Below are 23407 nucleotides of genomic sequence, written 5' to 3'. Positions count from 1 at the left end.
TTTTAAATGTTAGATAAAGATCATGGTGACATCTATTAGGCTGTAGAGCATGCATTTTACTCAGTTCCATTTACAAAATCTGTTACATTGTAAATTCCAAATGCTGTTTCCTAAATAGAATTTGCAGAACTTCTGTCAAATGTAATGCTTCCTGGTGTTGCTTTTAAGTAACTTATTGACTTCTCATCATATGCTACTTCATTTATGTTTTGTTTTGATCTCATTCTTCTTTGTGTGTTTGTTTGAAGCAGTTGGCCCAAACTTCTGAGAAAATCAGGAAGCCAGATTGAAAGAATCTCTCTTAGGGTGTTATCATTCCCTCTTTTTTTCTGTTTTACAGAATTTAACATTGGAATTTAGGATAGAATTTTTTTTTAAAAAAAGAAAAAGCGTAAGAAAAATGAGTGCAAAGATGTTAAATGTGTGTTTTGAACAAATGAAAGACAACTGACTCAAGCACTAGAACAAGCTAAATGGTATACGCTGGACATGGAAAACAAGTGTTTTTTTTAAAAAAAATTTAAGTCTTGCTTCCACTTAGGCAGTTCCAGGTGCATCACACAGATTCTCACTTGTTCTCTCTCTTAGCCCTTAATTTTCTTCTAAGCTAATAGTGAAGTCAGAAGAAGTTGATCATAGAGAATCACAGGCCTATCAATAGCAAACAGTGTATTTTACAGTTCCTTTTGGGGGATGGAGGAGTTGCTTGAATCCTGTGAGCTGCTTTGCACACTAGTTAATGAAAACTTAACCTTAACATTCAGTGAGAAGGAAATGAAGTCAGCCTATACAGAAGTTGCACATGGAACAGTATGAAATGCTGTATTGATCTCAGTCTTAAAATATTGGTCTATGTCTGAAGAACAACAGGTTTTTGGCTGAAGTCTCTCAGCTCTCCTGGTGTTGTACTACTTTCTTGAGCTAACAGTGCCAATAAGGATAGAGACCTTCCATTCTTATTTAAAAATCAAGGTAAAAATTCAGACACCAATTGAGGCATACAGCAGATGTAAAGGCTACCTTAAAAATACATTTAGAAAATTTTATGTAGGGCAAATATAAAACAAACTGTAACCCCTGATTTGTGTTGACTTTCCAACCATATGTGGTCTGGTTATTCTCAAGTTACAGATTAAGAGCTTCAAGCTTTCATGATGGGCCACCATATGATCAAGAGCTTGTTGAAGGAAGTAGAAAATCGTTTACTGCTGTCACAGGGCATTTGTCTTGCTCTTTGCTCCATTTTGAGATTAGATTTTATTTGTATTCTTATGAGGAACAAGCTTTTCAATGATCTGTTTGTATATATATCTAGTGCCAGGAAATATGGAAAAAGTATGTAATACTAGAGAGAGGCATAAGCCACAAATTTAGATTGTGGCTTCTGTTCAGATCTCTCACTTCCAGTTTTATTGAGAGGTTTGGCTTTTGCATATTATTTTCTCATTTATGTGTTTATAGCTCTTTATGGTTCATGGGCTACATTCCACCTTTCCAGATGTGGGCATGTTTCAAACACATTAATAGATTTGTTTTAAATCTATTTCTACAATTTTTACATGTCTCTTTCTGAACCTGTATTTTCTTCTGCTGGTTTTTTCCTCACTACAGCAAAATTTATAATTGAGAACTAGATGCATGGTTGCTTCAGGGGATTGCTTCTGGTTGGTTTTGAATGTTACAGTTAAAACTTTGGAAGCTTTGCTTAGTAAGGAGATGCAGGATTCTTCCAGTAAAAGAAATGGAATTACAATAAAACAGATTAATGTGTATTAAAACTGGAAGGATTTAGCCAATTAAAAATTTAATAATTCTCATTTGATTATGAGGTAGTTATGGGAACGCTAATGTAAAAAAGTTAGCATTGGCTCTAAGGTAAAAAAGTAAAGTATGCTAGTGCTATGATGAGCTTTTAGGTTTCTGAGGAAAAATTGTGTGAAGCATTTAAGATATTTCTACTCAATGGTCAGTTACCTTTAGAATAAAAAAGAAATAAAGCAATATGCATGCAGTGGTGATGATGAGACATATTTTTATGTATTCAGCTAAATTAAAAAAAAATATTTTTTCTTGGTTCTATTAATTGAAGTATTTCTGATGATTGATCTCCTTTCATGCCATCAGATTAATCTTCAGGTACGTAGTATTCAACGATGCTTTCATCACCATGACTTGGTTTCTGGAACGGTTTTGTTTTCGTGTGTATGTTTGTGTGGGGTTTTTTGGTTCCTCCACGGTACATGTTCACATTCCCTCATTCGTCATTGTCTCACAGTGATATGGTAAAGCTCGTCGAAGTCTCCAATGACGGCGGGCCTTTGGGGATCCATGTAGTGCCTTTCAGTGCCCGAGGCGGAAGGTAACGTATCGTGTAGGATTTTATTTCATTGCAATTTGCTGTGCCTTAGCTTGGTTGTGTTAATTTTTGTGCTGTGTGCCCTTGCCCTCTGTAGAATATTGTCTGTTTTTCAAGAAGCAGTCTCAGTGATTAGGAAACGAAGAAATGCAAGATTACTGACTCTGTGCTTGGGATGGACTCCATAGTTCAAAGGTTCTGCTTGAAGGAGTTAGAATTTGGTGCTGTAATCTTGGGGTAAATTGATAGATAAAGACATTTCCTTTTGGTTTCCTAAAATGTATAAACTTCTTCCTTAATTCAGGTGGATATTTGTGCAACATTTTCCTGCGTACTGTTTAAACCATGTTTCCAAAGAGCAGCAGGAGTCTAAACCAGAGGCGTCCTATGCTTTTGCTTCTTAAGTGTAGGAGAGAAACAATTGCCACACTTTCAAAATTTCATGTTACCCCATCTGTTGGGGTTAAAATGAAGTAGCAAAACCAGTTGAAACATTCTGGTTTTGGGGAAAAGTGGACCTGTTTTATAGACTGAAATGGCTGAAGTTTGAAAAAAAACCCAATACATGTAAAGAAAGTAGTTTGCATTTAAAAATATAATGTGGGGGATGTTATTAATAAACATAATACATAATCTTTAATGCTTAATTTGCTAATGCAGACTTTTAATGTTTAGGGTCATGAAGATAATCTCAGGAAAAAAAGCTAAACTTTTGTATTAATTAGTGATGGGTTTGGAAATTTTAATATCTTGAAAAATGATAATTTCTCAGCAACATATGCAAATTTTATACTGGTATTGCACATTCTAAGTGCATAGTGTATTTTCTTTCTTAAAGGAAAAGGGGAACAAATATATATGTCTTAAAAATAATTTTTACATATGAAAAGGGGTGTTATGTTCTCATGTCTGTTGTCCCACTAGCAATTTCAGTTTTATAATTAAAAAATAACAAATTAACCAAACTAATTTGCTATACCAGTCTCAAATATTAATATGCTATTTTCAGAAATACTAGAGTATTTTAGGTATTTTACCTCCTATACCAAATATCTTCATGGGATTTTAAACACAGTATGTGAGCTTTGTTTGCAGTTGTTACTTAAAACCCAGTGCTTTCATAGTATGAACTGTTCATATACTGACATGTATTATGAGAAAATGTAATTTGTTTTACTTTAAAGCTACTTTTTCTAGGGACTACAAGTATTAAGAGCAAACTTCTGTTAAGTGGTGAATTCTTCTCTTCATAATCTGAAATTCAGTAAATTCAGAGTGGGGATGGAAAGGGCATGAGTGAACAGTACTTCAAACATAACTCAGAAGTAAATCCGATAGAGTTAGGCATGGTTGAAATGTTCACACAGTTATCTGGGATTTTGACAGTGTGAAGGCCAGGGAAAAGACTGGTTTAAGAATCTCAGATGCCTACTAAGTACTTCTTTAATAAAGCTGATGTTAAAATATGCATTTTGACACTTTGAATAAGAATTTTAACTTGAGTAAAATTTGCTTCCAGCCTATGAATGTGGTTGTCAAGTCTGAGACAAAGCTTAAACTGTTCATACGTAATGAGACCACGTTAAAGAAAAAAGCCATAAACACAGAAATAAAATATGTATTTTTAAAAAAGAAATTTAACTATGTCATAGAAAATTATATGATAAAGTTTTAATGCAAGAAAACCAATCTTAACATAGATGTTTCAAATCAGGACATACTGGAAAAGCAAATTCTATTACAGAGGAAATAGTTTTTATATTAAAATATATCCCCTTTTTCTTCATACTGCTAGAACTCACTTCACTGAAAAATGAACCATAGGTGTAATTGCTGAGTTTTTTTGACCTTCCACAAAATAATCTGCTGAAGAGGGGAGACATTTGGTTCCATGTCTTGAAAGTGTTGGGGAGGATCTAGAACATTTCCAAAAGTTTTCTGCCATGCCCTGTGTGTTCTGATGGAGGAAAAGCAGAGTTCATTGCTTGGGATTGATTCTAAGTGCTTGTGTTGTGCTGCTGCTTTGCTGTCTGCATACCCACGCCTCTGCATGCTTTCAGGTAGGATAAACACATTTTTCTCCAGCTGCTTCTAGTGTGGGTAGGGAAAGGAGCACACCCAGGTGTTCAGGTTTGAAGCAATTGGTGGGGATTTGGTTAATTTTTTCCCCCCCTCCTGGTTTCCCACTTCTTTGGAGCAGATAAGACACATTTGTTTCTCCTTTTGCTAGATTCAGAGGGAGAGCAGATGCATGGCAGGGATCTTCTGCTTCCTACTTATTTCTCACTGTAGCACATGGCTGCTCTTTGTTCCTCCCCTGGCTGCAAAAAATAATTCTCCCTGCTACAATCAACCTACAACTCCCTGCTTATAATAACTTTATCAGGGGATGTGCTTAGTAGAAACCTAATTATAGAAAACCAAACACAGGACTGAGTAAAGACTTTGAGGGATGTCCAAAATTAATAGATCTCATGTCATATAGATTAGTCCACTGTCCCATAGTTTTATATTTGCTTACTGTTCAATCCCAGTTATGCTGTGCTTTCAATTACTTTTCTTATAGTTCCTTTCTCTTGATTTTGAAAATGTTATCCGATAGTCAATGGTTATTAAATCAATAGATTGAAAAAGTGTAAAAAAATACTATGCAGTTCACCTTTTCTCCTCTATGCAATAATCAGGAGCCTTCTCTCCCCAAAAAATTCACAAAAATCCCTCTCTAAGAAAACACTCCAAAACTATAAAAATTATGTGCCATAACTCTGGTCTTTACTTCTATTAAGAAAATATTTGACTTTTTCATGGTCTTTGGAGGGTTTGGAATAAGAATCTTTTGAGTACTAGCTTTTGATCTTGAACAAATCTGTAAAGGTCTCTGCCTCATTTATATAGATGCTGTGAATTATTTCTATTCCCAGTAAAACTGAGACTTTTTAAATAAAAAAACCTTGTATTTCTCTGGGAAAAGTATTACTGATTTGTAAAGACATGGTGAAACTTTATGTATATGTTTCCTTGTTATCTTTCTGGTTTTGCCTCTAGAAATGTATCTGTCTTTATTGGCCTATTTGATCATATGATTTTGTTAGCAGATTTAGTTCACCTTATCAAAAGGGAGGAGGGTATACATATTCATCACCTTATGGTTGTGCATTTTTTAAGGATAAAAGTTTTGTTTGTAAACCTGCTGGCACATTTTTGCAATGGCATAGATGCAGCATTTAGCAGAAAAAGAGGCATGAAAATGAAAGTAGGATGAAGGTAGAAGAGAAGGCAAGTACCAAAGCATTCAGATAATAGTAGGAAAAAAAGGAAATGAATGACAGAAAAATATGAAAGGAAAGAAAACGGTAACTCTGTGCAAAATTGCTATACTACCAATTCTTCCTTCTTATTAGGTGCTCAGAGACAGAACAAACAGTCCCTTAAGAATCTCATTTGAGCAGCCTGGATGGTGTGGGATGTTCTGTTGATGTTTAAGTGAGGATGCACCAAGTTCTCAGAAAGCTCAATAGTAATTATAGTGTAATTTACCATTATCTGGCCTCTTCTGCTTTTGAAATCTTCTCAAGCTCTAAACCTAGCTGCTCTTCTGAAATCCTGCCATGTCTGTCTTTGGAAAGAGATTCCATTGACACAATGAATATATGAGAGAACATCAGAAATCTCTGTGAATAATGATATGGAAATCAGAGTCCCATAGTCCCAAGACTGCTCTGAAGTCTACTTAGTAAAGCAGAACTGAAAAGGATTTGGATATTCATCTGGAAACCCTACAATGAACATCCACTAATATGTATCAGACATGTTTGATACAGACAGGTATGCACAGCTCTGCCAGCTTTTCTTCTGTTGAAGCATGTCACAAAATCCATGATTAACTGTGCATCTAAAACCTGCAGCTAAAAATTTTTTTTTGTTATATATCCTAAATGTCTTAAATGTCCTAAATGTCTTAAAATATTATTTCTCAAAAGAAAGGAAAAAAAGAGAATTTTTGTCAGTTCAAATGACAAATTTAGCAGGTTTTGTTAAAAAGAAAGAAAAACTTCAAATGGAGGTGAGCGTTTAAACATACACAAAGCCTAATTACCATTACTAGAAATCTATACATTTGAATTTTTTTATACTCTGTTTTTGTTTGGTTTTTTTTTTTTTTTTTTTTTATTGGAAATATACTTTTTTTTCCCTAGAGTTTATAACTTCACCTCATGTGTCACTGTAAAAATTTTAGTCTTGTGCTCAAGGTACAAAGAAAACTAAAGTAATATTTAATGGCCATTGTCTATGTGAGAGTCCATAATATTGCCTTCAAGGTGCCTCTCTAATGATCATATCCTCTTTGATCAAGTAGGAGGTCCATGCTGTCTGCTTCTCCATTTATTCTTCTCTTGCATTTCCAGCCTTTTAAGTCTCAAAGGTAGCCATGGCTTTCAAAAACATATGTATGGGGAAAAAACTCTCTGTGGAGTTAATGTATGATTCCCTCATCTTGTATCTGAATTCAAACTGTGTGATCTCAGCCTTTAAGAAGTTTTATAAGCGTAATTTGAAGTATTAGTCAAGCTAAAATGCTGAGGAGTGGTTACCAAAGACTGGGAATTGGTTCTGGACTTCAGGCATGAAATTTAACTGCCGCCACAGCAGTGCTGTGATCTTAATATTGGCTAAAGGAGTTTATGTGCAATTTAGCATTGAGTAGCCATAATAATTTAACTTGAACAAACAAGCCAATTTGCCTGCTCTGACCTCTGAATCTAGGAATTTTTTACTGTGTTTATGTTTTTGTAGAACTTTTTAGAGATCTTTCAAAGCATGAAACTGCTGCACATCAGCTTTTCAATCAGTCCTTATTTTTGTACCTTAATCTGGTTTTTGCCTTTTCATGTTAGTGACTTTGTGTAAACATTTAAATTGGTTATTTTCTGTTCTGTCTGATTTGATTACACTACAGTTAGCTTGCAGGTAAATAGATAAATAACTTCAATGTGTACATACAAAGGGCCGTGATGGGCAAATCATATTCTAGATGCTCAGTGTCAGTTTTTAGTTTTTCTTACACTGTCAGTTCTTATTAAGATAAATTATCATCATTTTCATACATCTGGATGACATGTGGAGAGTTCACATTTCACAAACTACCCCAACTAAGTCAGACAATTTAGATGTCAATAAAAAAATCGATGCTTATTTCTAGTTTTATCATTGGTTGTAATTTATACTGAGAACTGAAATGTTAACACATGTAGCTGAGTTTATTTTAATAGTATAATTAGAGTAATGAACCTTGTGGAAATACAGTGGTGCAAATGCTAATATAATCTCAGCTGCTTACATTCCCAATTAGGTATTTAAAACAAATACAAAGATTGAGCTCTGTGCTTTGGCTGTTTCCCTTCTGTTTCTGTGTCAGCTAATGTTAGCCTAAAACAGCACAGGTACCAATTTTTTATTTATAATTATTGTTCCAACGGGATTGTAGACTTGCAGAGTATTTTGTGATGATTCATGTGATATTTGATCTCATTCTTGAAAAAGTTGGAGTTTAAAAGTTTTCTAATGAAAGAATTTGTATTAGAAATTGTGTTGGCTTACTTTAACTGGACAAAATTAAGCAAAGTCAAATATACCCATACATTTGTATGCTACAAGGTTGTGTTTAAAATAAATGTATATACTGACTTTGGTACTTTATGCCAGATGAGTTTAGATGCTTTCAAAATTTATGTCTTCCTAATGTAGAAAACATAATATTGAAGCTGTAGTATAACTCCACTTCGCAGGATTAATGATGGTGGCATATGGCAGAGAAAAAAAATCCAATTTGTTTTTAGGTTACTGCATATTTGCAATATCAGGTCTACTTTGCTTATCTCCAGTTGCTGCCACAACAAACATGAATTCCCAGAAAGTCTTTTTCAGAGTCATATTCTTACATTTAACCATAATATGCTGAAGAAGTACTGTAGGAAATTGGTAGGCTTTTGTTAATTTTTGAAGAACATGCATTTTCCATAGTTCTAGTTTTCTCTGCTATGCAAAGCCTCATTTGAAAAATTGTTTCTGAAGTTGTGTCTAAAGGGATCTTTTGTGCCATGTGTTTATATAAAAAATTAAATTAATTAAAAGGCACTGTGAGAAGCCTGGTTTCAGGTTTGACTCTGTCTGTCCATCCAGCCTTGAATTTGCTCTCAGTGACTTTAGCTTTATATGCCTTGGTTAACCTACCTCTAACATTTGTTAAAAAGCAAAATCCTCACGAGCACCATATGCCATGTTAGAGATGAGCAGTCTTTCATTAACAGAACTTATTGGCTTTAATGAGATTATTTACAGTCTTGACTGGTAGTTTATTTATCTGTTACATTTATTCTGCTATTGGTTAGGATTAGTAATATTTTTACAGATTTGAAAGCCTAAGTGGAATAAATTTAAGAAATGTCAAACCATGCATAAAGGTGCATCTTGCATTAATAATTTTATATAAATTCAGAATGTGGGACAGTAGAAAGCAACATTTCAAGAAAAATGCTATGTCAAAACTATTGGTAGAGCAATTATTTTGTAATCATAAATACATGGAGACATTGGGATGAAATAACCACATCATTTTGTATCATGTATTGTAATTGTATTAACTTAGATGGTTGTACTTTGTGTAGATATTGTTTTGATATTTTGGTATTTTTTTGTAGTTAACCATATAAACCAAACACCTGTTGTTATTTCTTTGTATGCTCTTGTGCAAGCATTGAATGCACATCCAAATTCTGAATTGTCTTTGGGCATTGCAGAGGAGCACTCCTGCATCAAAGAGCTGTTGGGCATCAAATGAAAGAAAGGAAGTGTAGACACAATTCCTTTCTTTCCTGCTCAAGTGTTTTGTCAGTTTTCTCTTAAATGTAGCATTCCCTATTTTACAATATCCTTTGCCTATCTCTTCCCCATTTAGAGATATGCTTTTCAGTAGCTTCACTTTGTGGCTTAAAGACAATCTCTCCAAAAGAAAGTCATCAACTCACAAGTGAAGAAGTCACAAACTTTTCTAATGTATCAGTTTTCTATTTGTTAAAATTATAATTCTGATAAAAATAATATAATGAAGCCATACAAGTATTTTTCCTTTCCTTTTTACTATTAATATAACTGTTTGGTTTTTCATGGAACTATCATCCATAATTTCTTTATAATTATTTATCAGTTTTAAAAATCTGAGACTGCTTTCAACACATTTTTTTAGTGATCAGAAGGAAAAAAGGAATCAAATAAGTATTTTAAATTTTGTTTTGTTTTCTTCCTGTGACTGCATAACTTAATAATGATCAGAAAATTGTAGTGCAACACGGTCATTAGGTTAGTGGGCCACTGTTCTGGGCTTGTAGAGTTTTCTGTCATGCAAATGTCTGACTCAAGCTTCATTTGATGATTTGTGCTGTCAGAATTTATGTTGTTTTTCTCCTCATGGTCTCTTTACATGCATAGATCCTTTCAACATCATATCTTAATGTCTCTAGGTGGTTCCAAAATGGAAATACTACTAGGGTCATTTCTCCTTCATCTACCTTGTAGGAGAAAATGGATGACTGTTCTGTAAAAAAAATGTATTATTTGCTTATGCTGGCGGTACATTGGTAAATGAAGAATTGAAAGTGGAAGAAATAAGTAAATTTGGTTTTTTGACCTGTTTGATGAAGTGCTTAAGTGCGTATGTAACTTTTGAGCACATGAGGAGTCCTTTTAAGCACCATTGACTGCTCATTTACTTTGAAGTATTATGTGTGAATGGAAGTGCTGTGATCACTGGAAGGTTTTTGCTTAAAAGACATGTGTGGTCTTCCAATTCCTTCTGATTTGGACCAAGTATTTCTCATTCATGCCTTGAAATGAATTCGGAAAAAAGTAATGCTGTAGACTTGGCTGCTGTGAGTTTGACCCACTGATACATCCTGTGGGATTTCACTGTGAAGCTGATTTTCTTGGAAAAAAAAAAAAATGAAGTGCAGTGTCGATGCAAGAATAATTCTGAAGATTGAGTTCTCGTTCGGGTAGAGAGTTCAGGTATAGAAACATAGGAAAGTATCTCAGAAGTCTTTTCTTCAGGATCCTTTTGCATAATTTCAGGTTGAATATTTGTCTCTCTAAATATATCTTTTAGATGATACTTTGGGTAAGCACAAAACAGAGGGGGCTAACTCACTGGACAGACACTATCAAGTGGAAATTGTCTTCAGTCAATTAGTCTAAGATTCTGAATTTAGAAAGAGCATTTAAATTTTTTATTTTATCTTTTTTGATTTATTAAAAAATGTCAAGCATTTGGTCCACGTGAAATTATTGAATTCTCTATCCATCCCCTCATTACAGGCTGCTTATTACATGAGATGACCCCATGTTTCACTTGCACAGAAGGAGTAGTGAAGGCTGTGGCATTCTCTACTAATTCAGAAATTCAAATTTTAAGTTAAATCTATTCAGCATCAGTTAACTAGCAGAAAAGATATCTTTTCTCAGATATGTGGTGGTTCTTGGAATTTTTACTACAGAGAAATCTTGGCCTTTTTCAAGAATGGATGTGCTGTCAACCTGTTCATTCTTACTTTTGACATGTTTGATACGCCTAGGCCTTTTGTTTTATGGAAAAGGGATAATAAATCAGGTAGTTCTTAAAGTTATTTGAAACTGCTATCCTACTTCAAGGTAAAGATGGTTTGAAATATAGTTTCTGTAGTGATCATGATAAAATATTAAATCAATAGGATTTTCGATGTTGCAAATTATTCAGATAGTAATAATTTGTAATCTTAATGTTCCAGAACGCTGGGGCTGTTGGTGAAGCGGTTGGAGAAGGGTGGAAAAGCTGAACAAGAAAACCTTTTCCGTGAGAACGATTGTATTGTCAGGATTAATGACGGGGACCTGCGGAACAGGAGATTTGAACAGTAAGTGTCCTTACCACACGTTACATTGCATTATTTGAGCTTTAGCACGTTGGAATAATTTGAGGAAGGTAAGAAAAAAAATCTCTAAGCTTGCCTTTCTAAGAAAGAAAAGATACACTCAGTGGCTTTTATATAGCCAGATTAAAAAAAAAAAACACAGGATAATTATTGTCATTAGAATATGTGCAATTCTCATTTGTTTGTTTTTATACCTGAGAGATTTTTTTTCTTCTTATATTGGTAATTTGTTTTTCTTGAAATTCCCATATGACTTTTGCTCTTATATTTGCAATGCACTATGTTCAATATAAATGGACAACATGAGGACTTGATTTTTAACATTGTAAAAATATGTGGTTTCTTGATTGTGTGAGAACTAAAGGTGCTGTATATGCAGAAACTTCCTGGACAAGTTTGAGAGACAAACATTTGCTTACTGGTTGTCTGGACTTGGTAGAATCTCTAAATGAATCAGAAAGACTTTTAAGAGGGGATTGTAGTTCACATTCAGGTAAGAGAAAGAGAAAAATAGAAAAGAGGCATGCAGGTAATGAGTGATTGCATGGATGTTAATGCTGTTCTGAAATCTGTAACACACTGAAAGCCAATTATCATTTGTTCTGATCATCTTACACTTACTATATATTTAAAATGTGGTTTTAATTTCTTTGACTTTAACCTGAATTGAAACATCACCCTATACCATATGGTTGAAAGCAGCTTGTCTCTGCTTGTTCTAAGGTTCTGAATCACAGTTTTAAAGTCTGTGAAGAGACCTTGTTGTCTTTGTATACTTTGGATTGTGACCTTGAAGCCCAGTGTCTGTCTGTACAAGATTGAGCATTCTTTTCCTATTTCTTAATGTTGCATTCCAATACAATACCAGCTGAAAAAAATTGAATTGTAAGCTAGACTGGTTGCAAGACTCCATATAATCAGAAAATTGTGGAATACATAGTCTTTTATAATTAATCGTTTTCATTCTGATAATTCTGTTGTCACTGTGGTAACAGTTATCGCAATTATTACAATTATCAAGGTTCAAAACAAAAGGACACTGCAGTCCTACTATGAAACTGTCTGCATTTCACGAATGTGGTTAAAATTTTTGCTTTTCTGAATCCAGTATTTGCTACATTAGTCGTTAAGCATATTTAACCATAGTGTTGCCCTAAAGCAGTAAACCTTAGCGAAAAGCAGATCAAATAGGCGAGTGAACAGATTCAAGTTTTATGGTTTATGCTTGAGTGCAGTGTGTCTGTCAGCTCGTGTCGCTTAATTAACATCAGTAATTATGCTTATAGTGTCTCGTGGTCTGACAGTCCTAATTTGCTGATTTTCTGTTCACTTTAAAACCTAGAGCACAGCATATGTTTCGCCAAGCCATGCGTACGCCGTTCATTTGGTTCCACGTGGTGCCTGCGGCGAGCAAGGAGCAGTACGAGCAGTTGTCCCAGAGCGAGAGCGTCTTCTACTCCAGCCGCTTCAGCCCCGACTCCCAGTATGCTGATGGGAAAAGCATCAACAGTTCTGGACTCCACACGTTACAGAGAATGTCTAGAGCGGGGAACCACTCCGACCAGACAGACTCCTACTCACAGCTACCTCATAGTGTGAACTCGTCAGGGAAACCACCCTCCGGCCTGGTACCATCACCTCAGAAAGTTCTCACCTCCACTGCCAACAGTGGCTATAACACCAAAAAGATAGGGAAGAGGCTCAGTATACAGCTAAGGAAAGGTAAGGCTCCAGTGTGCTCCCCATGCAGTAGGAGATGTGCGCGTAGATGTGTGTGTGCCCTTGCCACTGTCCTGGGCAGGAAGGCTGGCAAGAGCACGAGGAGGGCAGTGGGTTCATTTTTGCAGCCAAGGCACTGAGTTGTCCCTGAGAGCAGGTCCAGGAGACCCACCCTGCCTTCAGCGCGTGCAGCATGCTTGCAAAAGGCCATTTTAAGGAGTGATTTAACATTTTTTTCTATTTCTCAGCTAATAAAGTAGTGTAGTAAATGCCTCAAATTCTGTTAGCCAAAGACCCAGGGAGTGGTGAACTATTTAATGTAAACAACTAAGCAAAAATGGCCCATGTTCAGTACTTCACAGTTACTTTTCAAATTGAGTTTTGCCTTTAGATTTAATTTAAGAGTGTTTTGAATCCAGTTGGTAAATTGGACGTTCTAATTTCCAGCTAAAACTTTCATTTTTTTCCACTGAGATGTTAAAACCTTTGGTTGAGATGTAATGTGATATTTCCTGTCTTGGCCCTTATGCTAATATAATTTGAACGGGGGTGAGAGACACTATTTAAAGTAGTGTGTGCTTATCTCAACATCTGTGTTATATGTGCACATGTAGATGCATTGGTACATCCGTGAAAGTTTTATGATGTGAGAAAATTGGTATTTTTTTGTAGTTAATGTGTAGATGGTTTTAAGATATTTGGAAGTATAATAAAATTACATTTAGATGCCAGTATTCTTAGCTCTTGGGAAATGATTTTTTTTAAAAGATTATATATGCTGTAGGCTTTATGGTATTCAAATGAGCATGTTTAAGATTAGCTATAATTTGATCTCTAGCAACAAGAACAGTATTCACATTACACAGCAGAAAGTTCATTCGTATGACAGTATTCTCCATGAACTGGGGTGCATTCCCCTTAAGATACTCTATGTGCTTAATGATAATAGTATTTATTAAGTAATCTCTTTATTGAAAGACATTGAAGACAGTGCAATGAATGGTGGAGATTTTACAGTTTCACAGGTACCAGGCTACTTGTCACATTATCATTATGCTTTCCTTTCTATGAACTTCACATGAACCACCAGATTGCTTCTTTCTGGTTGCTGAATTTTAAGCTCTACAAACTTGGATGACATAAGGTTGAGTTGACAGTTTGCTTCTGTTGTTGATGCTCCTTCAAGAATTTCTCTAGGCCATCAGCTCAGATCAGCCTACTTGGAAAAACTTGCTGTTATTGGTTGAGTAAGGAATTTGTGTGCTTATAAATATGCTCTCAGTCACTAGAGTGATTTTTACCTGGGTTTTTCGTGTTTGTGGAAGTCTTTAGAAGTGTTACTTGGACAGTACATCAAAGAATTCTCAGGAAGACATGGAAATAAGGATTTAATGTAATTTTAAAAGCACTAACAAATAAATACATAATTTGGGACCACAATATTTCTGCATGAAACAAATATGGAGTTACAACTCCTCAAAAGATGCAAGGATATAATTTTGGTGTGTTACGGATTTTTGACTGTGATATGATGTTCTGTTTGGTCATCTTGCACTGGATACTGTTCCAGAAATACTCCCCCCAAGGCCATAATATAATTTATCCTTGCTGGCACTAATATCTTAGCTGGGTTTGGAGTAAAGAAGATGCATGCTACCTGTTGACGAAAAGTGATCTCTATGATACTTTAACATCGAGTTCATACCAGAGGAATTTGAAGGTTCTTACAGTAGTAAAAACTTTGAAATATATTTAGAGTATTTTTCAGAAGTTTGAAGGGGATATTTGTTTCTAACAGTTGGCTTATTTGAGAATACTACTTATGGTAGAATGGCAGCTAGCTCAGGCTTTCGATAAAGGTAGAAACTGTCTTTTATGCATGGTAAAAATAAAGAAAAATGTGCATAAAGAAAGATGCCTTTTTATCATTGCTGTCTTTCATTTGTTAATACCCAGTGTGGAAAGAAGCATGCCCTCTCATTTTGACTTACATTTGATCACTCTGAATTCTCACATACAGAGCAACAAATGCAGCAAATGCTTAAGGACACCCCAGGTATTTTGTTGTAAGTATGAGTTCAGTAGGGATGTTGATTGGTTTTGATTATTATTTCTAAGGAAGGATGCTGTAATAATACAGGCTTTATATATATTTAACAAATTTAACAAGTGCTGACAGGCAGTAGTTGTTTCCCCAGTTAGCATCATTACTTTAAAAACTCATTGTGGGTAACATTAAGGCATGCAAAGTGTTGTCTTAAAATTCAGTTTTCATGTAACCTGTACATATTGATAATGTACGTAGTATATGAGAACTGACTGTTTTTCAATACAGACAGACCTTCTTTATTACAGCTGTATTTTTATATATTGCACAAACTTTATGATATAGGTTGACAATCATAGAAAAATTCTACCATATGTACTTCTGTAATTATGATTTCTTAATATTTATTGCTGATTTGGCATTTTAAAATAACCTGAACTTTCATAGGATTTAGCTATTTAATAAAGTCAGAAGAGAAGGTCAGTCGTATGTTTCAGTCAATGTGGAATATTTGTTGGCTTTTCTAAATGAAAATGGATATCTGTTTATCTTGGCTTAAAGGTCAAGGCTTGAACTTTTAGCATATAGATGTAGGGGTTATTGCTGATATTCTAATGCCATTAAGGTTGTATAGCAGTGTAGCTTAATAGCTTACACAAATTAAGATAATGCAAGACATGACAGTGAGCCTATGTTTATATATACATTTTGGTGTAAACTGATACACAGTAAGTATAAATAAATGAAAATAGTTCTTTGCAGCTAATGAGTAAAGAAAATAAGACCACTGATACAACACCCAGACTGTTAGCACAAACTTTGACTTCATATGCACCAGGACACTCCCAGAGTGTTCCTTCTTTGGCTGCAAGTGTTTGAGCCAATGCATGAGAGGAATTTAGTCCAACACTTGTAAATAATAAATAACAATTATATAGCAAATGGCTCTAAGGCTCAGTCTTTGAGCACTTAGTAACTCACAGCATTTAGCCTGATATTCACTAAAGCATTCAAAAGTCTGCTTTTCCATTGGACATTGTGCTACTCAGATTTCATATCTGCTGCTTTTGATACTGCTGTACTAAGACAAGCCTGAAGTACTTGAACTGGAAATTAGCTTAATCCTATTTGTGTGTCATTCAGTATAATACTCATTGCATCATATGATTTCTATCTATAATTACATGTTTCTATAGATAAATTAAATATAAAATTCTGGAAGTAAAATATGAGCACTGAGCTCATGTTTCTTAAGTTGGTCTTAGTTCCACAAAATATTTTGTTAATTTTTTGTCTGAAGTATTCAGTGCAACAGGACTTGAGTCCACATCTCCCCACTACCAGAGGGTGACTTAGACACCAACCATGGGAGTTGTAATTACCTCTTCCTTTTTGGCCTCTTTCTTGCAAAACAAGAAAAAAGAAAGGGGAAGAAATGAGTGACAGAACTGTCAGGAAAGCTGTAGCAGTTACCACATCCATCACAAACAGGACACAGCAGCTCTGTTCTAGATGAGTCCTGAATCAAAGGAGGCACCTCTGCACAGTGCAGGAGAGAAAAATGGTTAAACTGTACATGTGAGCAGGATTATGAGACTTTGCTCTTCAGAGTTCCTTGTGTTCCTTTTGGCTTGCTGGCCTCTCTGAGGTTAATAATGCTGCATCTTGCATACAGAGCTGATCTGAAACTCTGCAAGTCCCACCAGGGGAGTGGGCATTCAGTGCCATGGCACAGTGAGACTCAGCCCTGCTGCATCCAAGTTCCTTTCTGCAAGAAGTCATTAGAGTCACAAATAAGTTGGCATAGATAGTTTGGGAGTATGCTAATTTGACATGGCATTGTATTTGCTCTGGAATGGAGCACATCTATGGACAATTACTTTCTTTCCTTGGGTTTGTACAGGAAAGTATTCAAGACAGGACTGAACTTGTCTGTAAGATATCCTGCATCATGGATCTGAAGTGTACAGATTTATATGCATTTTTCATTATACTCTCCTGTTTTCCCCACACAGATTCTTAAGCCAGACTTTGAACTGACATTTTAAATTTTTGTTTAAAATTTCTTTTGAAGTGATATGTTCTCTTGAAACGCCCGTTCAGATGCAGCGTTTGTCACTTTTGAAATGAAGCGTGTAGATGCCTAAATTACTTCAGTGACCTTGAGAAATGAGATTTCAAAAGTGAAGCAAATAATTTTGAGCATTATTAGTCACTGAAGAAGCATAAACTGCATCAGTTTCATCTTTCCATTTTTTAAAACAACTTCTGATCACCATTAGCAGGCTGGAGCATAAGGGGAAAAGAAGGTTTCTATTAGGTTAATCAAAGATCTTCTTGAGTGGTCTGAGCTTTACTTGGAGGAAAAAAACCTTACTTGTTCCAAATCACTCAACTACATAAAAATGAGCAGGCAATTAGTCTTGGTGGTATATGTGACTGCAGAAATTTTGTAGACAGCTGAGCAGCCTTCTAAGCAATCGTTTGCATGTACTGTAAACCTGACTACATGTGCACAAATTCTGCAACTATGTGGCTTAAACTAGGAGCAGTAAAATGATCTTGGTTAGTTTAGTGATGCCCCTTACAGTAAGAACATATTTGCTGTTCAAATCTTACATGAGGTTCAGTCCTTAAAAAAAAACCCCTGGTTTCCAATGTGGAACACTCGGATAGTTAGTTCAGCAGTCATCCATCTGTATCTGGATCTTCAGAAAGAGTCTCCTGTGAAAAAATCAGGGGGTTAAAGTACTTGGGAGGACACTGTCTGCTCTGACTATTATTAGAGAATATTTGTCCCTTCTGCTTCATTTTACTATGTCATCTCTCTCCTTATTCTCCATCCCAGTATAATCTACTAATTTCATTAACTGACAATGCTTTATTTCGTTTATTTTGTTGTTTTTTTTTTTTTTTAATATTTATTTATTTATTTTGTGTCACACACTTTTTCTATCTGCAGCCGACATTGCTTATTGTTCCAGAAAAGGGAGAGTGTGTTTTTTGTCTTGCATGAAGAATCTACACTTTCCCCTAACAGTCCTTTAGTCTATCTGAGGGACTGTTCACCCACATGAGATGTCCCTTTTAAGGATGCTCAGAAATGTTCTCTACCTTTCTTGCAGAACTACTAAAAAAAATGTGGTGCCCAGTTGTCAGTTTTTAGATGTTTTCTGTTGTTTTAGAAGTGAAGTTTTCAGTGTTTCTTGTTATTTGTTTGTAGTTGTTTGTTTTTTTTTTAATTTAGAGACATCTGTATTGAACTCCCTGAGAACTCATATGCATTTTCTTAAATTAGACTTGAAGGAAGAGCATGATTTACTTTGAGCACTGCTTACAGTGCTGAAAGGCAAGACAGCTGTAAGAGAAGTATCACAGGATGTTGGCAGTGTAGGTCCTTCAGTTGTTCTTTACTGGTCTCTAAACCTGTGTCCTTTTGAGAGGATGAAAACACTGCAGAGGTGATCCTGGCTTTTTGTATCGTGTCCTGCCTGTATTTCTACCCAGGAGCACATTTTGCTGCTGAGAATTTAGACCTGTAGTTGGTGCTGAATGAGGAGCCCACAACTTTTTGTAAAGGATAGCCTTAGAAAGACAGAAATGGTATGCCAGACATATTCTTTCCACAATCAAGAAGGTAATCCCATCACTAGTGAGAAATTAAACACTTTTTCTCTGGGAGATAAGAGTCTAGCCACCGGTAGTAAAACTTAAAAAAATTTTTTAAATTCTGTCAATTTATGATCAGACTGCTTCAGAATGAAATTATGATGTTCATTTTAAAAATATGTTTAATTAAATTATAGGAATAGATTTCCTCTCCCCCTTACCTTAAAGCTACTGGAATTTTTTCTTCCAAAACAGCAACTGACACACATCAAATCTGTCACTTTTCTGTTAGTACAAAATAGATCTTTTACCATTGTAACTGTCCTTTTTATTAATTTAAAACTACTTTGTCTTCAGCTCAGAGCTGGCTGAGCTCTTGAGGGTAATGAGACTTTAGAAGGTGTGTTCAGAATCACATTCAAGAAAAAAGAAGAACTGTAACTTGTCGAAAGAGCTGCTGATTTATCAAAGAAGCCTAAGAATTTGAATTGCACAAATTAGTGGGTAATTTTTAAATGTTATTATCACTTGGTGTTATTTGATCATTGTCAGAGATGACAGCTATAGAAGGAAGAAAATGTTTTCTACCCTTTCAAAAATTTATCTTTTTTAAAATCTAGAAGAGATTAAGGTGAGCACAGATCAAAAAATCTAAACACTGCAAAGTAAAGCTCCTAGCTTTGTGTAGGGTGACTCCTCTGTTTTCTAAAATATGGAAATTTCTTCTGTTTTCTATTCATAGTGGTTCTGCCTGTATGTGTGTCCAGTCTCTCCTGTATTACTGGCATAAATCAGAGGAGCCTACAATATGTTTGCACAGTGCACTCATTATTATAATGCAGTTTTTCACCCTAAGAACTGAAAACATTTTAGCAGCAGGAAGATATTAAGATCTTATATGTATTTCTATCAACAGGAGAATCAAAATGAATGGAGTGGAGAGAACTAAATCTGTTATGTGTATAAAAAAGAAAAAAAAATTTAAATCAATTCAGTCACAGAAGTCATACTTATTTTTGTCCTCGGTTGGATGTATCCCTTTATTTCCCAGTGTTGTGAACATCTAATTTATATATAATAACCATAGTAGTTTATGCAGCTGCATCATACTGGGAAGAGCAGCTCTGGGGTGTGAATGGCTAACTGAAGCAGAGAAATGGTAGAAGGAAAATTGCACCCAAAAGCTGCCTCATGCAAAGCTGCACAGAGCAGCACAGGAAGACACAGCCCAGTTGATGCCCCTTCTTTCTACAGAAATAAGTAATTAGAATTTTCTTCTGCTAAAATCTGGGCTCAGTGTGGATTTGTGATGATCTGCAGGATTTGGTAAAGACTTTCTGGAGGTTTGACAGCAGAAAATGCCACAGTCCAAATTTATATCCTGTGTGCATTTGTAATGGGAACATTTCAACTTCTGTTTTTTCCATGGCGGTTTGAAGAGCTGTGTGTGAACTAGACATCTGTAATGATGCTGTAATCAGGCAATGGGGATTAAGCTTATTAATAATGAAATATTGTGCTGGGAGTGCACTCGTGTTCTGATATTACTTTAGAAATTTTAGCAGACAAAACCTGTACTCAAAGAGAAGTATTCAACACTGATCCTTATAATAAGAAAAAGATAAATTCCATAAAAAGATGAGATGTGACTTAAATAAACCTTATTCAGATCATCTTCACATATTGCAGGGAATTAAATAGCTCTATGAATGTTTGAAGCATCATTAAAATTGGGAGGTCTCCTAAGTAAAATATGGATGTTATGAGATCTAGTATTTTTTTATCTCTATGTAACAGTGCAGATAAATTTTATCTTTGCCTGAAAGTGGATGAAGACTTTGAAATCAAATGTCAACTGTCTTGAATGCAGCAGAAGGAAGGGACGTTGTCTCAAAATAATTAGGCTAGAGAAACTGATCCATATTTCCTAAACAATAAGATCTTCATGTCTTTACTGTATATACAGGAGCACTTAGTTACGTTCAAGATGAAGATTTTAAAAGCTTGTGTCACACCCATTCGTGTCACCTGTGTCAGTTTACTTCTTAGCATGATTTCTGTCTTGATAATGAAATATATTGTACTAAATTTTAATCAAATGCAATTGTGCAGATTTCAGAAGTCTGTATGCTGAGTACTGGTTACTATATTTGACTCCTGCTTTCTTTTCATGTGAATATTAATTTGCTCTCTAGGGAGGTAGGTTTAGCAATTAAACATAGGCAACAGAAATTAGTTAATTTACAGAAATTAAGTAATACTGTGGTGAGTTGACCATGGATGGACACAAGGTGCTCACCAAGCAGCTCTTATCACACACCCTTCTCAGCTGGACAAGGGAAGTGAAGCACAGCCAAAAGCTTGAGGGTTGAGATAAGACCAGGGAGAGATCACTCAACAATTACAGCCATGGGTAAAAACAGCTTGACTTGGGGAAATTAATTTAATTTATTGCCAATCAAATCAGAGTTGGGTAATGACAAACAAAACCAAATCTTAAAACATGTTCCCCTGACCCCTCCTTTCCTCCTGGACTCATCTTTACTCATGAATTCTCTACCTCCCTCCTCCCAGCAGTGCACAGGGATGGGGAATGGGAGCTGCAGTCAGTTCATTGCACATTGTCTCTGCCACTCCTTTCTTCTCAGAGGGAGGACTCCTCACAGTCTTGTGTTGCTCCAGAGTGGGGTCCTTCCTATGGGAGACAGTCCTTCCAAAGTGAGCCTTACCCACAGGCTGCAGGGCTCCAAGAACTGTTTCAGTGTGGGTCCCTTCCATGGGGTCAGTCCTTCAGGAATGGGTTGCTCCAGCATCAGTCCCCCACAGGGTCACAGATCCCACCAGCAAACCTGCTCCAGCATGGGCTCTTCTCCATGGGACCACAGCTCCCTGCCAGGAGCCTTCTCCAGTGCAGGCTTCCCATAGGGAGCAGCTTCCTTTGGGAATCTCCCTGCTCTGGTGTGGAGTCCTCCACAAGCTGCTCCACCATGGACCTACATGGACTGCAGGGGGACAGCTGCCTCTCCATCATCTTCTCTGTGGGCTGCAGGGAAATCTCTGCTCCAGCAGCTGGAGCACCTCTTTCCTTTTCTTCTGCACTGACCTGGGGATCTGCAGAGCTCTTTTGCTCACTCCCCTGTCTGGCTGCTGTTGCACAGTTTTGTTTTTTTTTTATTTCTTATATACATTAACACCTCAAATGGTTCAGTAGTTCTGTGTCTTTCACACAGTGTGTGTTAGGCTTCCCAGGGTTCATAGCTAGCAACTGTTTCAGAAAAGTTTTGTTTCTGTCCCCATGAGCTTTTACACAGGTGTGTGCTGTGTAGCTTTTAGGGACCTACCTGATGTTGCTGAATCCTAACTGCAGGTTGCCATTGTAGGTCAGCTTAAATGTAGGTTGGGCCTGTGTATGCCCAGGAAGGCGACTTGGACTGTAGGTGTGCCTTGACAACCTTTGAGAAGTTTCAAATGCAAGCTGTGGGTGCTGACACTGTGTTGGGGGGCTCTCCACTGGATGGCCAGGTATTTTCATGCTGCATTAAGTGTCCTGGATAGGCTTGATGTGTAACATTAAGGGGGGAAAGTGCAGGTTTTTGTAGATTTTCAGGGGTTGTTGGTAACATTGGATAAATTGTATCTAAAAGAGGATGACAAAGGAGCTTTCTGTGTACTAGGAACGACTTCTGTTTATCTGTTTATCCCAGAAGTGATGGTATACCTAATTTCTCTGACATACAAACAAGTCTCACTTGCTGTATTGACTGGACTCCCACTCTGCATTTCTCCAGGTCATTTTAAGTGCCTCTGTTTTGCTTCAGTCTGTCTTGGCCAAGTGTAGTCAGTCACCTGGATGTGCAGCAGGACCTCAGAAGTGGCAGCCTGGGTTTTGCTCCCTGCCTGCAGGACAGGCAGTGGGGTGGAGCCCAGCGAGAGCTGAGGTGAAGCCTGGGGGCAGAGGAGCTGTCGACTGAAAGCAGCCTGAGGTCCCCAGAGCAGGAGAAATGAGACCACTGAGCTCCAGTACTGTCACCAGTGTCCACAGGAGAGCTGACAGAGCCCCATGCCCAGCAGCATCGCTGACTGTTGCCATTGAAAGAGCTGCAAAGGAAAAAGGAAGGATCATTGATGAGATCCAGATTGACAAGGGGGAAGACAGTGATAGGATATCAGATATGCTTTGTTCTGATTCCTTGTCACTCAGCTCATCTGAAATAGAAAGTCAGAAATATGGCAATGACTTGGAAGTCATCAGAATAGCAAGTTGCAGGGAGTGCCTGCTGAGCCACCTGTGCCCAGACTCAGTGTTCAGCTGCAGCTTTCTTGTAGATCTTTTGTTTTCATTCTTTGTCATGAAGTAATTCTTGCATCTTACATGTATTTTCATGGATTGTATCAGTGAGGTATGCATACATTCTGCTTGGTAAAAATAATATGTGATATAAAATGTGCATTTTAACTAGTAATGTGCATTCCTTATGCAGGTACAGAAGGCTTGGGATTTAGCATTACTTCAAGAGATGTCCCCATTGGTGGCTCTGCTCCAATTTATGTGAAAAACATCCTTCCGAGAGGTGCAGCTATTCAAGATGGAAGATTAAAAGCTGGAGACCGATTAATTGAGGTGAGGAAATATTACATGTTCCTTGTCTGTGTTTTGGCATGAGCCCACACACTATGTCACTTTGAGAGGCATTTTATGTTGCGGGAGACTTTTTC

General features: G+C 36.5%; 1 protein-coding gene across 12 annotated transcripts in view; it reads left to right on the top strand.

Moving 5' to 3' along the window:
- The window catches only part of PARD3 (par-3 family cell polarity regulator), a 441459-nt gene that overhangs the window by 224100 nt on the left and 193952 nt on the right, over positions 1 to 23407 (top strand). For 9 of the 12 annotated variants that reach the window (XM_021542942.2, XM_021542949.2, XM_021542932.2 and 6 more), the window contains 4 exons: positions 2276 to 2359; positions 11173 to 11298; positions 12659 to 13038; positions 23173 to 23312. In XM_021542942.2, coding sequence (XP_021398617.2) covers positions 2276 to 2359; positions 11173 to 11298; positions 12659 to 13038; positions 23173 to 23312 — 730 coding nt within the window. Of the gene's footprint in view, positions 1 to 2124; positions 2137 to 2275; positions 2360 to 11172; positions 11299 to 12658; positions 13039 to 23172; positions 23313 to 23407 lie in introns of all 12 variants that reach the window. The other 3 variants (XM_021542941.2, XM_021542936.2, XM_031503797.2) reach the window with 2 other exon arrangements.

The sequence above is a fragment of the Lonchura striata genome, chromosome 1 (genome assembly GCF_046129695.1).
Source record: "Lonchura striata isolate bLonStr1 chromosome 1, bLonStr1.mat, whole genome shotgun sequence".
Taxonomy (NCBI): Eukaryota; Metazoa; Chordata; class Aves; order Passeriformes; family Estrildidae; genus Lonchura; species Lonchura striata.
The sequence above is the reverse complement of the archived record's forward strand: the minus strand, read 5'-3'. Positions and strand labels throughout refer to the sequence as shown.